The 13,655-nt window shown below is 65.3% G+C and overlaps 2 protein-coding genes across 6 annotated transcripts; both read right to left on the bottom strand.

The window, feature by feature from the left end:
• Window positions 1-2,689: 2,689 nt before the first annotated feature.
• TUSC2 (tumor suppressor 2, mitochondrial calcium regulator) lies at window positions 2,690-7,520 on the bottom strand. Its single transcript, XM_065687648.1, has 3 exons — window positions 7,355-7,520; window positions 7,015-7,135; window positions 2,690-5,419 (listed from the first exon to the last, which is right to left on the bottom strand). The coding sequence occupies exons 1-3, from the start codon at window positions 7,504-7,506 to the stop codon at window positions 5,354-5,356; spliced, it is 339 nt and encodes a 112-aa protein (XP_065543720.1). The 5' UTR covers window positions 7,507-7,520; the 3' UTR covers window positions 2,690-5,353.
• Window positions 7,521-7,981: 461 nt separating this feature from the next.
• On the bottom strand, window positions 7,982-13,573 carry RASSF1 (Ras association domain family member 1). Of its 5 annotated transcripts, XM_065687643.1 has the most exons (6): window positions 12,329-13,573; window positions 11,407-11,528; window positions 9,301-9,405; window positions 8,925-9,219; window positions 8,343-8,458; window positions 7,982-8,210 (listed from the first exon to the last, which is right to left on the bottom strand). In XM_065687643.1, exons 1-6 carry the CDS (start codon window positions 13,110-13,112, stop codon window positions 8,064-8,066), a joined length of 1,569 nt encoding a protein of 522 aa, XP_065543715.1. In that variant the 5' UTR covers window positions 13,113-13,573; the 3' UTR covers window positions 7,982-8,063. The 5 variants fall into 5 exon arrangements, with proteins under 5 accessions (XP_065543715.1, XP_065543713.1, XP_065543714.1 ...); XM_065687641.1 differs by having other exon boundaries at window positions 8,925-9,405; XM_065687642.1 differs by lacking the exons at window positions 11,407-11,528; window positions 12,329-13,573 and adding an exon at window positions 10,216-11,339.
• Window positions 13,574-13,655: the final 82 nt, after the last annotated feature.

Below are 13,655 nucleotides of genomic sequence, written 5' to 3'. Positions count from 1 at the left end.
GCCGCCCCCCTGTCCCGCCGCGGTTGGTACGGCCCGGGAGGCCCCGCCCCCCACGCGGCGGAAGGGGGCGGGGTGGCTGGGGTGCCGGCAGGGGGCGCCGCGGGGCGCGGGGGAGGCGCAACGGGCTGCGGGACTCGACGGCTTGGGGAGGGGGGGGATAGCACGGTGGGGACCGCAGGGCGGGGGCACCCCGAAATGGGGGGGGGCAGGAAGGCGGATGGGACCCAGGGTGCTGGTGACCCCAGGATCATGGTCACTCCAAAACGGCGGTGACCCCAGGCTGGTGTCCGCGGATCGGTGGTGACCCTGGAACCACAGTGACCCCAAAACGGTGGTGGCCCTAGGCTGGTGTCCCCAGCTCATGTCACCAGAGCAGCGGTGACCCCAGAGCAGTGGCAACCCCAGGGCAGCGCTGTCCCCACCACGGTGGTGTCCCCACGGTAGTAGTGTCCGGGAGCAGCGGTGTCCCTGGGCGGTGCTGCGCTGGGCAGGAAGTCCTGTGCGGGGCCAGGGCAGCCGGTACTGACTCAGCAGCAGCCCCGCAGGTTTCCTGCCCAGGGGGACAAGGGGCAGCAGGGCTGGGAAGGGGAGGGTTTCCTTCCCGGGGCACCGCTGAGGCTGCGGCGGGGGCCCCCGGGTGGGCAGCAGGACAGGCAGTGCTCAGGGCCCGGCCATGTGGCAGTGCCCACGTCCTGCCCATCCCCTGCTGCTCTGGCCCTGCCGTGCCAGGGGCCATCAGGGTGCCCCCACGGAGGAAGCGCCGGGGCTGGAGCTGAGGGTGTGCCGGGGCCGGCGGGGGAAGGAAGCGGGGCTGAATCTGCGGAAGCGCTCCCCAGCCGCCCGCCTGCTCCCCAGGGACCGGGTGGGAGCGCTGAGCCCGGCATTGTTCGGTGCTGGCCACCGGTGCCGCTGGTGCCGAGCCCAGGGCCGCGGGCACCCACAGATGGCTCCTGTTAGTGGGACCCGCATGGGTGTCAGCTTTGACTGCGAAGCTCCCACTGAGAGGGTGATGGTACCACCAGCGTTGTGCACAGCATCCAGACTGAACCCAGGCTGCACCCAATGGCTTGGCCCAGCCTGCAGGCACTGCCAGGCACTGGGTGGGAGAGGGGCAGGGAAGGTCGTCCATGGGCCAGGCATTGGTTGCCAAAACCATCGGGAGAGATTGTGGGCAGCCAAGAAACCCCAGCGCCTGCGGGCACTGCCCTTCCCCTGCGGGCAGTAAACAGGCTCCCAGAAATGCCTAAAATTTTCCATCCTCCGCGGCCTCATGTGCTGAAGGTAAAGCCCCGCCAGCAGCGGGGTGGCTGGAAGGGGTCACAGCTTTCCACTGCTGCGAGGGCTGCAAGTCCTCAACACAACGCAGCTTCTCACTGCGGGGCTCCTTGGGAGGACTGGTTGCTACCTGCCCTGGTTTCCCTCCTGCCTTCCCACAGGGAAGACCTTGGATTTTGGGAGGGAGCAACTGGACAGATGCAGCCTCCCCTTTCCCATCTCACCCCAGTAAATGTGAGATTGATTTGAAGCTGTTCCCAGCAGGGCAGAAGAGGAGAAAGGGGTACGGGGCAGCGGGAGGGCAATGGCTGGGGCGAGGCAGCGGAGTGGTTGAGAATCCCTCACGGGTGCCAGTACAGGGCTGTTAGTCACATCCGCTCGTGCCAACAGGTCCGGGCAAGGTGTGAGGAGTTCAGCTTGAGGACAGAACAGCTGCGGAGCCAGGAACTGAGGTTGGCACCTGGATGTGCCCCAGGCTGGGGGCTGCCCTGCAGACAGCAGGATGGGGATCCACTTGATACAGAGGTGCTCATGGGGTCAGGGAGCCATAGCCACCGCCTGGGTTAACCTCAGCAACCTGTAACACCCTGTGCAGCCACCCAGTCCTCCTCGAGGTCACCACGATGTGTCCCTCCTGGGGCTGGGGCCTCTATGGATCAATGGGCAACGGTCCCAGAGCCTCGTCCCCCGCACGCTGAAGCGCTGGCAGGACACGCCGCACCGCTCACTCATTACAGCTTTCGTCAGCGGCTCATTTCCGAGCCGGCTTGTGCGGAGGAAATGATGAGAGGTGCCGGTGGCCGCAGGAAAACATTTGCAGGGCTGGAGGGGACAGGATGCGGGGCACAGTGAGATCACGCTCACCCATGGACAGCCGGCAATGGTTGGGAACGGGCGGCAGCCCGGCGCTGGGTCATGCCGGGTTGAGAAAGTCGTCAGGCCCCAGTGATTAACGAGGCAGGGATTTGGCAGGAACGGTGAGGAAGGAGCGGACGGGCGGATCCTGCCCCCCACCGGGCTCACGCAAAGGGATGGGGAGAGGCCGGCTTGAGGTTGGGCTGCCCTGGTCTCCCCCTGCTGCCCCCCACCCCGGGTCCTTCCAGACCTCCTTCCCCACATGGGAAGGCAGAGGGACCCAAACAGGAACATTAGATATTTATATACACACCTTTTCGTTGTGCATTTAAAGCAGCTACAAGCAGAGTCACAGCCTGACAAAGCCACCAACTCCTGCAAGCACCATGTGCCAAAGAGGATCCCCTTCACCACCAGTTCAGCCACACAAGCACAAACCTCCTCAACCTGGAAAAACAGCAGGCTGGATGTGCCAGCAGCACAGAGCAAAGCCCAGCTCCCCTCAGCTCTTCAGCATCCCCATCCTCTGCCCCGCTCCCCAGTGAGACAGCTCTTGGACTTGTGGGCTCTACAAATAATTTTATTGAAATTTAACAAAAGTGGACAGATGCACTGGGAGGAAGGACCATAAATAGTGTACGTTCCCCAACCCCTCGGGTCCTACCCACGCGCTAGAGGAGCGAGGAGCCTAGTGTCAGTGAGTACGGTTCAGATACACATCCACACGGGACAGCACAACGTCGCACGGAAATAGTAAAAAAAACCAGGAGAACCAAAAGGAAAACTTTCCTTTGTTGTTTTTTTTTTTTTGTCTCTTTTTTTGCTTGCTCCAACACCACAGTGGACACAGATACTATTATTTACAGCGACCTTCACATTTTTAAGACCCCTCCATGTGCTCCCAAGGCCCTGCTGCTGCAGGAGGGGAGGCCTGGGGGCTGGCTGCTCAGCGACCAGCCTGGGAAGAAATGGGGCAGGACGCAGCTTGTTGGCAGCCTGTAGAGATTCGCTGCCGATCAGCAGCATGGGAGGGTGGGAGAAGATGTGTGTTTTAGGGGAAGCATGTTTGATGCCCTGGGGGAAGGGTGGACAGCCTGTCAGTGAGGACAAAAGCATGCTTGCTAAGCTGGTCTCAGTCTCTTCTGCCCCCCGGGGTTCAGGCTCTGCCTTGCCAACAGATTTTTGGGTGGTAGCCAGGAGAGGGGCTCCCCACTGGGGCAGGCAAATGGCACCAGCCCCCTCCCCATTCCTCCTCTGCCTTTCCCCGTACGGAGGAGGGTTCGGTGCAGCTTCCCGTGCCCTTCGACCAGCAGCAGGGCAGCCTGGCCATGACTTTCCTCTCCTCTTCCTGGTGACAGCAGCTCCTGCTCTCCTGTGGAGCTGGAGGCACAGCTTTCCCAAGGAGATCCGGCCCAGGAGAAACTCGAGAGCAGGTGGTGTGAGTAAGAAACACTTCAGTGGGGACTGTTTTAAGACAAGACTCTTTCAAGCAAGCAGTAGAACAAAAGATGTCGGAAGAAGCACCCAGCATCACAGTGTAGACAAGCTCCCTGCCGGAGCCCTGCCCTCCTGCTTCCCTGATGGGTGGCAGCCAGAACATCCACTTCACCCTCCGTGCTCGCTCCTGTCGATGGGAACAGTGGGTGGGGGACGTGGAGGGAAGAGGTGGTGACAGGAAGACGGCAACAGCCACACCACTGTTATCTCCCCGAAGCTCGGAATGTGGCCCCGTGCCCAGGCAGCTCTGGGCGGGCGCGGGGTTGGATACATCCAACGCAGACGCTGACAGGGCTGGCAGCCAAGTGCCAGCGGCTTAAATTAAAAATCGAGGTAGCAAACATCTGAAGTGCTTAGAAAGTAAATAAGTTCTGGAACGAAAGAGGAGGAAAGCCGAGCTGGCTGCTGTGGGGAGCAGGCTCTGGCCCTGCTTAAAGCTGTGCCCACCACCAGTCCTCCTCCACCCACCCGGTCCAGGGTTGCAGAGCAGACAGGCAGGGGGTGCTAGCACTGGCGAGGACTGGCCAGGCCTTCCTCAGGGCTCGCGCGTAGGGATGAGAGGTCCTTTCAGTGCTGCCAAGACAACCTCAACCTTCTCAAGCATGAGGAAAGAGGAGAAAAGAGCAGTACCTTCCGAGACAGAGCAGAAAGCCTCCCTGTAAAGTGCATCGTGTTTCTCCTCCTACCGCCAGCTGGGATGCGGGAGGAACCATAGTTAACATTGCCAGGGAGATTTCCAAGCCAGGACCGGCACACCAATGGATTGTTTTCAGGGAATGGGGAAGGAAGAGAGGATTTCCTTCCTGCTTGGCCATGTCAAGGCCCACCCCACCAGGAGGATTGTCCACGACGGTAGCGGGGAGTGAGGATGTTATGAGGAGATGCCTTGCCCAGCAGCCCGGCCCTGCAGCAGGTGAAGGACGGTGCTCAGTGGGAGCTGGTTTGCTAACAGGAGAGTCAAATCCACTGCAGAGCTGGGGACCCTGCTGCCGCCAGCAGCAGCGATGGACCACAAAGATCTCCTGCAGGCAGAGTGACCGCAGGCAGCAGCAAAGCCAGCCTTCCTGGAGCAGGCATAAGCAGGGAAACACAGAGGGAAAAGAGACCGAGGTCCAAGGTAGTGGCATCTGATCCCCGTTCCCTTCCCAAGAGGAGCGCAGCAGCCAGCCAGATGTGCTTCAAGACCAGTCCCTCCTTGGCCTGCCCCATGTATCCTTCATCAATGGACCCATCCAGAAGAGCATCACATACTACCCATGTCAAGCGACAAGTGGCAACACTGGCCAACTATCCAGCAGGCCCGAGGGAGCTTGGGGGCCCAGGCAGCACGTTCCTTTGCCCTGGCTCTCCCTGGGCCACATACCTGAGAAGCAGGGGATTTTCTCTGGTGAGAAGTGCAGGCTCGCTCTCCCTTTAACAGCTCAAACACAGCAGCTCGTTTGCAGTTCCAGTTACCCATCAAACGTCGGCTAGAGGCTACAAAAGGTATTTTTTAGTCGTCTGACTCAAGCGAGGATGTTTTTAAGCGGTCGTTGCACAAGGTCACCCATCTCCTGCGAGGAACGGATCGCCAGCCAAGCCAGCCCAGCCTGCTCCGTCCCGCCTCACCTCCGGGCGAGGGGAGAGCAGAGGTCCCTGCCGCACGCCCAGAGTCCTCCTTGGGTGGGAACAGAAGGCAGCCTTGCCTGGTGAGGCTGGGGGCAGTGGGGCAGCAACGTCTGGCAACTCACACCTCGCAGATGATCACCGGGAAATCCACGTGAATGCGAGGGTGCTCTAGTTTCACTATGCCCTGAAAGAAGAGTCAGAGTGGTGAGCGCAAGAGAACACTGGAACAACAGCCCTGAGCCCTGCCCTGCAAGTCATCCTGTGCGAGAGAGGGCACTGCGCCCTCGAGGAACAGCAGTCCACAAAGCACCGTGACACCAGGTACGCCTCAGCAGCGGCATGCAAAGCCAAAGCACTTTGCCCTCCAAAGTCGTCCCTGGAGAGGCGAGGGCGGCAGGGCTGGCTGCCACACATGGCGGCTCCAGAGCTCAGCAGGGCGAGAAAGGACGGAGCTGCTCTGCCAGGCACTGCCCGTGCAGCAGCTGGTGCGTGACTGGCAGATATTGCCCGTCTGGGCTTTTCATCCGGCACCTTTCATTCACAGGATTTAAACGAATGAAAAGAGCTCTCTGAGAGAAAGCAGCCAGGGCAGCTGGCACACAAGAAAAGCAGCTTTCTATCCAAAGGGGAGGCTGCTGAATGCACGCTCCCTCCACACCAGCTACAGGCGCCTTTCCCATGCTCCGTCCAAGCCTTCTCCTGTTACTGCACCGGGAGGACCCGCTGGCAGGTGGGATGCTGGGGGTGGAGTGGGGAGCAGGGCTCATGGCTGGGCCTGCATCCGCAGGGCCAGAGAAAAGCCTGGGCTAGCAGAGGGCTGTTAGCGAGTGCTGGTCCCTGCTCTTTGCGGCTCAGCCGAGCTTTCCAGCAGGGTGAGTTTCAACCCACATTGATGAGGAGTCAGTCCCACAGCCCAGGCCTGTCTCTGCGAGAACAGCAGCCTGGAAGCCCCTTAGCCCCCATAACTGCCTGTGCAGTGCTTAGAGGGGTCCCATCCCATTGCGAGGCTATCCACCCCTCAGAGCACACCAATGGCTTGCCCAGGCACTCACTAGACCTGTACCTTTCTGGTTACTTAGGAAAGATTCCTGCAAGGACTCTCTCCACTTACGCCCCCAGAAGCTTCCCTACTTGCAGGCTATCCTTCTCCTGCACTGAGACCCTCAGTTTGTGCCCCAGACCCTGCCCAGCTTCATCCCAGTTCCTTGTTTCAAGAGGAGACTTTTGCACTGAGGTGCAGAACACACAGCTGTCAACATCTGTCCCACTACCAAGCAGCCAGAGGAACGTGCACACTCATGTCAGCAGGTGATGGGCTTCGGCTGATGCTCCTGAAGCCAGGGCCTGGCCCTCCACAGAGACCTGACACCTGGCTGAGCAAGCACAGCTCCCACACCTCAAGGAAGGTGGCAGGCAATTGGACGTCACAGCCATGCAGGGCTGCCTGGCACTCTGCACCCCACAACACGCACCCAGCTGAGCTGCCTTCCGCAGCCAGGCAGCTACAAAGTGCTGGGGCTCTGCTTCTCTCTGGGAAGCGGGGCTGGAGGGCATCACCAGCTCTCCCTCTCCTGCTACAGCCTCACTAAGTGGCGCAAGTGCGAGCCAGGACACACAGGAGTCAGGGCTCTGAGGGAGAAGCTCGGTGGAGCCGAAAGCCTTTGCCTTCCCCAGCAAGAAGATGCCCTGAAGAACAAGACCAGTGTTCAGAGGCCCCCGCAAAGCTGGAACGCCAGCTGTCGCCGTGGCACTTCGGCACTTCCTTTCCCCACACTCTACCTGAGGTATCAGGTTCTTGTGGATCCTCTTCAGCTTGGCGCGCTTCCTCCCGTTCTTGGTAACGATTGTCTCCTCGTAGAACTCGTGAGCCAGATCCCCATCCTCATCGTAGTACATGGAGCTGCCGAGAGGAGACGGGAGGCGGGCAGGTAAGAGCCTGCCGGCGGCTCCCGGCGTCCCGTGCCCGAGCTGGGCCGGGCCGGCACCACCAGCCCTGCGAGGGCCGCAGCGCCCCCGCCGCCCGGGGCTGCCCTCCCGCAGTGCTCGGGTGGGCCCCGCAGCGGAGCCCCCCCCGGCCTCCCCCCCCGCTGCCATGGCAACCGCCGCCCCGGCCTCTCACCCGCGGCGTGTGAAGACGAACGGGGTGGCGGCGCGCGCGGCCCGCGCCCGGGCCAGGGCCTGCTGCCCGCCCGCCCCCTCAGCGCCGCCGCCGCCCGCCGCCGGGGACGCGAAGGGCCACAGTCCCCGCGACTTAGAGCCGCTGGTGCCCATGGCAGCGGCGGCGGCGGCGGCGGCGGGAGCGGCCCGGCGGCACCGACCGAGCGCCTCCCTGCGTGCGCCGCTGCGACACTTCCGGCGCCCGCGACACCCCCGTCACGTGACCCGGGAGGGGCGGAGCTGGCTGCGTCACGTGAGAACGGCGAGGGGCGTGCCCACCTCCCCGCTTGGCGCCGGCGGGAACATGGGAGGCGCGGGTTCGAGCCCAGGCACGGTCGATACCACGTGCGGGCACCCAGGGCCCGGTGGCATCGGGGGGGCCCTCGTGTCCCTTCCCCGTACCGGGCCCCCCGCCCCAAAGACAAGCCGCAGGCCAGGCCTCGTCACCACGATGCTTTTATTGGTGCTCGACGCCCTGCTTCCCCCCGGGGACACCCGTTTTATCCCGGGGACACCTCCTCCCCTGGGGACACCCACTCCCTGGGCCAGCCCCATGGGGGCTGCGACGGTGGCTCACGGGGTGCCCCACTCCACCCCCCCTCCCGGTGCCCCCACCCGCCGGCGGGCGAGGGTCCCAGTGTGCTGCCTGACCACCAGTGCAGATGGCGCGGTCACCCTGGTGTGTACGTGGCCAGAGCCTCCTGCATCTTCTGTCGGCAGCGGGCGTAGCGGTGCCGCAGCCGGCGCACATGCTCCTCCTCCTCCCGCTGCAGGATGCGCAGGAAGTTGTGCAGCTCTGGTAGCGTGAAGGCGTCCCACTGCGGGCACATGGGCTGCTGCCGCAACGGGGATGTGGCATGTCCCCCCATGGCCGTGTCCCCCCAAGGCTACGTCCCCCGGTCCCCCCATGGCCACATACCACCAGTCCCTTCCCCCATCCCCACACTCACGTTCACCTCCCCGGTCTCATTCTCCTTCAGGACGAAGCTCAGCACCTTCTCGCTGGGGCCAGCCAGCAGCCGCAGCCGCAGGGGCTGCTCCTCGTCAGCCAGCTTCCGTAGGTACACTGCAATGGCAGCCATGTGTCACGGGGGGGACACTGCCACAGGGACATCACCACCATGGGGACACTGCCACTATAGGGACATCACTGCCAGTATAGGGATGCTGCTACAAATGAAGATGCTGCCACTATGCACACATCGCCAGCATGGTGGGGGACACATTGCTGCCACAAGGGACATAGGCATAACAGGGACATTGCCACCAAAGGGGGATACCACTGCTACAGGGATGCTGCCGCCATGCAGACATCACCACGGGGACATAAACTGCCACAGGGGATAGTGCTGCCATGAGAGGACACCCCTACAGCCACTTAGGACTGCCAAGGGGGATACCATCATAACGGGGACACTGCCGCCCATGGGGTACGCCACGACCGGGGGACATCACCACCATGAGGCTACCACCACTGAGGGGAAACTGCCAGCTCGGGGCCGCAGCTATGGGGACAGGGCCACCCCTGGTACCTTGCTCATCCTTCTCGGACCTCTCGAAGAGGGCGAACTTGCGGGGGTTGTCGACAACGGTGAACTTGCGGAGGAGAGCGTCGATGACCTCGCTGGCACGCGTGTGCGAGAGGATGTGCAGGTGCTTCACGGTGCCCTTGGGCAGGTAGAAGGATGTGCGGCGCTTCACCCCCTGGCTGTGCGGCCCCGAGCGCCCCGTCTGCAGCGTGGGGACCCGCTTGGTGGCTGGCACTGAGACGGGGCGCACCAGCTTCAGCTGCACCTTGATGAAGCCGGTGTAGGAGCCATCCTTGTTCTGGGAGACACCGGTGGGGGGGGTGAGCAGGGCCAGGGCAGGACACTGGGATTGCCCCTCAGCTCCATGCCAGCCCCATACCAGGCTCATGAAGAGGTTGCTGTTGATCTGGCTGTTGTACTCCTTGATCCGCTGCTCCACCTGCGCCTGGTCCAACTCTGCCTTCTCCCACTCGCTGGGCTCATCCTACACGACAGCAGCCGGGCTGAGCTGGACCCCCAGCCCGCCCCGAACACGGGCTCACACACACACACACAGAGGCGGTTGCACGGGGTTGCATCAGCCCGGCTGATGAGCTCACCGTGGCTCCAGACCGGCACCAGCCACCCCCAGGCCCTCGTCCCTGGGCTGCAGGGATGGGTGAACCCCCTGTAAGGACACCCCTCCCGGCACCCCAGATCACAGAGGCGTCCCCAGGGTAGAGCGCTGCCAGCCGCCAGCCCGGCACCAGGGCAGGCACCCCGGGATTCGCCCATGCTGCCGGCACCCCACTTCAAAGCACCGGCCCCACACAGGGGAATCCCGGCTCAGCGTCCCACCGCCGGCACCCACTAACGAGTATTTACATGGGGCCGAGGAGCACCCAGGGCTCCTGGCACCAGCGGCCACCCGAGGGCATGCGGCTACTGCCGGACCCGGCTGTGGTCCCCACGAGGGGCTAATGCTGGCACCCCCAGCCACTGTTCTTCACTCCCTCGGGGAGAATCCAGCCGCGGGCGCCATGGGGCCGCCGTGCCAGACAGCACAGCCCCACTCACCCCCCCGTGCCTCCCTCGCCCCACAGCGCTGCATCTACCCCCCACAGACAGCCCCAGAGCAGGGCCGTGCTCAGCCCCCAGGACAGCACTGCCTGCACCCCATATTGCCCTCACGGCCGGATAACCACTGCCCCCCTCTCCTGCCCCCCAGCACCCACCCCCGGTGGGGGTTTGCGTCCCCCCCCGGCTGACGTCACCGCATCCCCCCGTTACGTCACGCCGGCGGACCGGGACCGACCTGGCGGCGGCGCGGGCGGCGGCCGAGGGAGGTGCGGGCGGTGTAGAAGAGCTCGGGCTCGGAGTCGGAGTCCTCCTGGCTGCAGTAGCCGCTGCTGGCAGTGCTGCCCCCCGTGCCCCCCGCGCCGCCCCGCCGCAGCGCCAGCCCCGCCGCCGCCGCCCCGCAGCTGCTCCCGGACCCGCCGCCCCGCGACCCCGATCCGGACCCGGACCCGGACCCGGCCCCGGCCACGGCAGCGGCCACGGCCCGGCCCGGCCGCCCCACGGCCCCGCCGAGCCCGCGGGTGCACGGGCACACCCGGCCCCGCGCCAGCCCGGCCGGTCCCCGGGCTGGGGCCCGGCTCTGTCCGCTCCCGGCTCGGCTCAGCCCGGCCCCGGTTCCTGTCCCGGCTCGGCTCAGCCTGCTCCCGGTCCCTGGCCGGGCTCGGCTCAGCTCGCTCCCGGTCCCTATTCTGGCTCGGCTCAGCGTGCTCCCGGCTTGGCTCAGCCCAGTCCTTGTCCCAGCACGGCTCAGCACGGCCCCGGTCCCTATCCCGGTTCGGCTCGGCTCGGTGCCGGTTCTTGTCCCGGCTCGACTCAGCTCGGTCCCGGTCCCTATCTCGGCTCGGGTCTGCCCGGTCGCTATCGCGGTGCCTGTCCCCGTCCCGGCTCGGTTCAGCGCGGTCCCGGTCCTCGCCCCGGCCCGGCTCCGCCCGGTCGCTGTCGCGGTCCTGTCCCGCTCCCGGCTCAGCGCGGCCCCGGCACCGCCCCGCCCGGGCCGTGGGGGTGACGCGGGCCGGGGGCGGCGCGGCGCGGCCCCGCTTCCGGCGGTGATTTCACCCGCGCCCGGAGCCGCCGCTGCAGGCAGAGCCGTGCCGGGGCATCGGGGGCACGGGGCGGGACAGCGGAGCGTGGGCTCGGCACGGCAGGGACCGGCACGGCAGGGACCGGCACGGCTGACACCGTCCAGCAGGGCGGCTCCTGGCATGGCACGGCACGACACTGCCCAGCCAGCATGGCACGGCACAGCCCAGCATGGCACATCAAAGCCTCGCGTAGCCCGGCACAGCCCAACACAGCATAGCCCGGCACACCATGGGCACAGCGTGGCACAGCACTGCCGGCAGGAGATGCCATGGCCTCACCCCCAGCCCGGGCAGCCCCCAGGTTGGCCACTTCCCTCCCTCCCTCCCAGACCCGGGCCAGGTCCTACCACGTTGGTGTCCTTCTCCAGCGCCTGCTCGTTGCCATCGTCCTCGTCGCCAGCACCCGGGGGGCCGCTGCAGTCCAACCGCACCAGGGCCCGGCACCGGTAGTGGCAGGTGAAGCTGCAGTCTGGAGACAGGGACAGGACCAGTATCACCACCATGGCCCTGGGTGTCAGGGTCACCAACTGTGCCTGGGAGGGTACTGGTGCCTGGTGGGACAAGGGCTGGGGTCTGTGTCAGTACTGGTGCCTGGTGCCAGCTGCCTGCCCATGCAGTGTGGTGCCAGAAGCCCAAGGAACAGCACCCACATGGGACATGGTGCTGTGCAGGCACCAGAGCGCCTGTGCTCCCTGCTTGGGCTGCTATTGTGGGTGCCTGATGGCTGGGATGCTCAGCGCCCAGTACTGGGATGCCCAGTGCCTGGTACCAGGCTGCCTGGTGCCGGGTATGGGTGCCCAGTACTGGGACGTGTGGTGTCTGGTGGGGATATTTGGTTTGGGGCTGCCCGCTGCCTGGTGCATGTACATAGTACTGAGATGTGCAGTGCCTGGTGGAGGTACCTGGTGTCCCGAGGCCCAGTGCCTCTGTACAGTGCCTCCCAGTACAGGCACGCCCAGTACTCAGCGGGGGTGCCAGTAGCAGGATGCCCGGGGCCTGCGGGACGTAATCAGTACCAAGACAGTCAGTGCTGGGATGCTCAGTGCCTGGAGCAGGTGCCCAGTACTGGGACGCGTGGTACCTAGAGGGGCTGCCCGGTTCCAGGGTGCTCAGTGCCTGTTGTGGGTGCCTGGTGCCAGGGTACCCATGCCCAGTGGGCGCTCCCCGCCAGGATTCCCGGCGGTGGGGGCGCCGGGTGGGGAATGCCCTGTGCCGGCCGGAGGTGCCCGGCGGGGCTGCGGGAGGCCCGGGGCGCAGCGCGGTACTCACGGCGGCACTGGAGGCTCTTCCTGCCGCCGCCCCAGACGAAGTCCCCGCAGAGGTCGCACCAGGTGTGGAGCCCGCGGCGCCGCGGCTCGAAGCGGTGCCCGGCGCCCGGTGCCGCCGTCAGCCGAGGGTCGGGGTGCGCCCCGGGGCCGGGCCGCCGGGCCGGGCTGATGCGCAACGCGTTGGTCCGCTCCAGGCGGCCCCGGCCCGGGCGCGGCTCCGGCTGCAGCTCCCGCAGCTCGATGAGCTCCATGGCCCGGCGGCCGCGGGCGCTGAGCGGCGGCGGCGGGGCGGGGGCCGGCAGCCGGGGAAGGGGCCGGGGCGGGGACCGGAGGGGCCGCCCCGTCCGGGCACCGCGGGGGAAACTGAGGCAGGAGCGGGGAGCGATGGGGGAGCCCCGCAGCGCCCCGGGGTCCCGACGGGCGCCCCCGGCCCCGGCGCACCCGGCAGGGCGGGCTGGAGGCGGGGATGACGCTCCCGGAGCCGCTGCCGGGGAAGGGGGGGCCCAGCTCCAGCGGCCCCGCTCTCTCCAGCAGGACCGGGGCAAGCCTCGCTCCGGGACGCAGCTTCTCAGCGGGGCAGGGGTTTGGGAACCGCTGGCAGCCGGTGAGAAGCAGCCAAAGCACTCCCGGAGAGCCCCTGTGCTCCGCCTGGCCACGGGCACAGCCGCAGCCGAGCAGCCCGAGTCCAGGCTGCGTGGCTGAACAGGGACGGTTTCCTGCCTGCTGTCGTGGCTCCTGCAGCAGCAGCAGCGCTGTGCAAAGCCTGTTTCGGTGTGTGAGTGCATGGGCTCAGACACCCCATCCAAAAAGGGGCTCAGCCCCGGCAACCTTTCCCAGCTGCCCTCAGACCAAGGCTCCAGCCCTTTGGCAGTGGCTGCTGGCTGAGGAGAGAGGGGGTCATGCACCCGAAGGTAGTGCAGGCCAGCAGTAAACCCTGCAGAGATGCTGGTGAGCAGGGGGGCAAGCTCTCAGTGCTAAGTCACATCTACTGAAGGGGGGGATCATCCCTGCATGATGGCATATCATGAACACCCGAGAAACTCATGTGCTTTTTCAGCGAGGTGCTCGTGCTAACCACATCCTCTGCTCACCCCGCCACTCCAACACGGCTGCCAAAAGATAAGAGGTGACATGCAGGCCTTCTCACCCCCTTCCCTTCCCAGCACAGCCGCAGAGGGCTTGGCCAAAACGTACTGACTCCCTTTTTGGGTTCTCTAGGAACTCTGTTATTACAAAGGGGGAAAACAGGCATACCCCCCTCTCCCTAAGTGCAAGGGAGAGGAGGAGGCAGTTTAGCATCTCCAGCTAGGAGACCAAGCAGGAGCCAA

This window comes from Lathamus discolor, chromosome 7 (genome assembly GCF_037157495.1).
Source record: "Lathamus discolor isolate bLatDis1 chromosome 7, bLatDis1.hap1, whole genome shotgun sequence".
NCBI classification, from domain to species: domain Eukaryota; kingdom Metazoa; phylum Chordata; class Aves; order Psittaciformes; family Psittacidae; genus Lathamus; species Lathamus discolor.
Note: the sequence above shows the minus strand (reverse complement) of the source record. Positions and strands in the feature narration are given on the sequence as shown.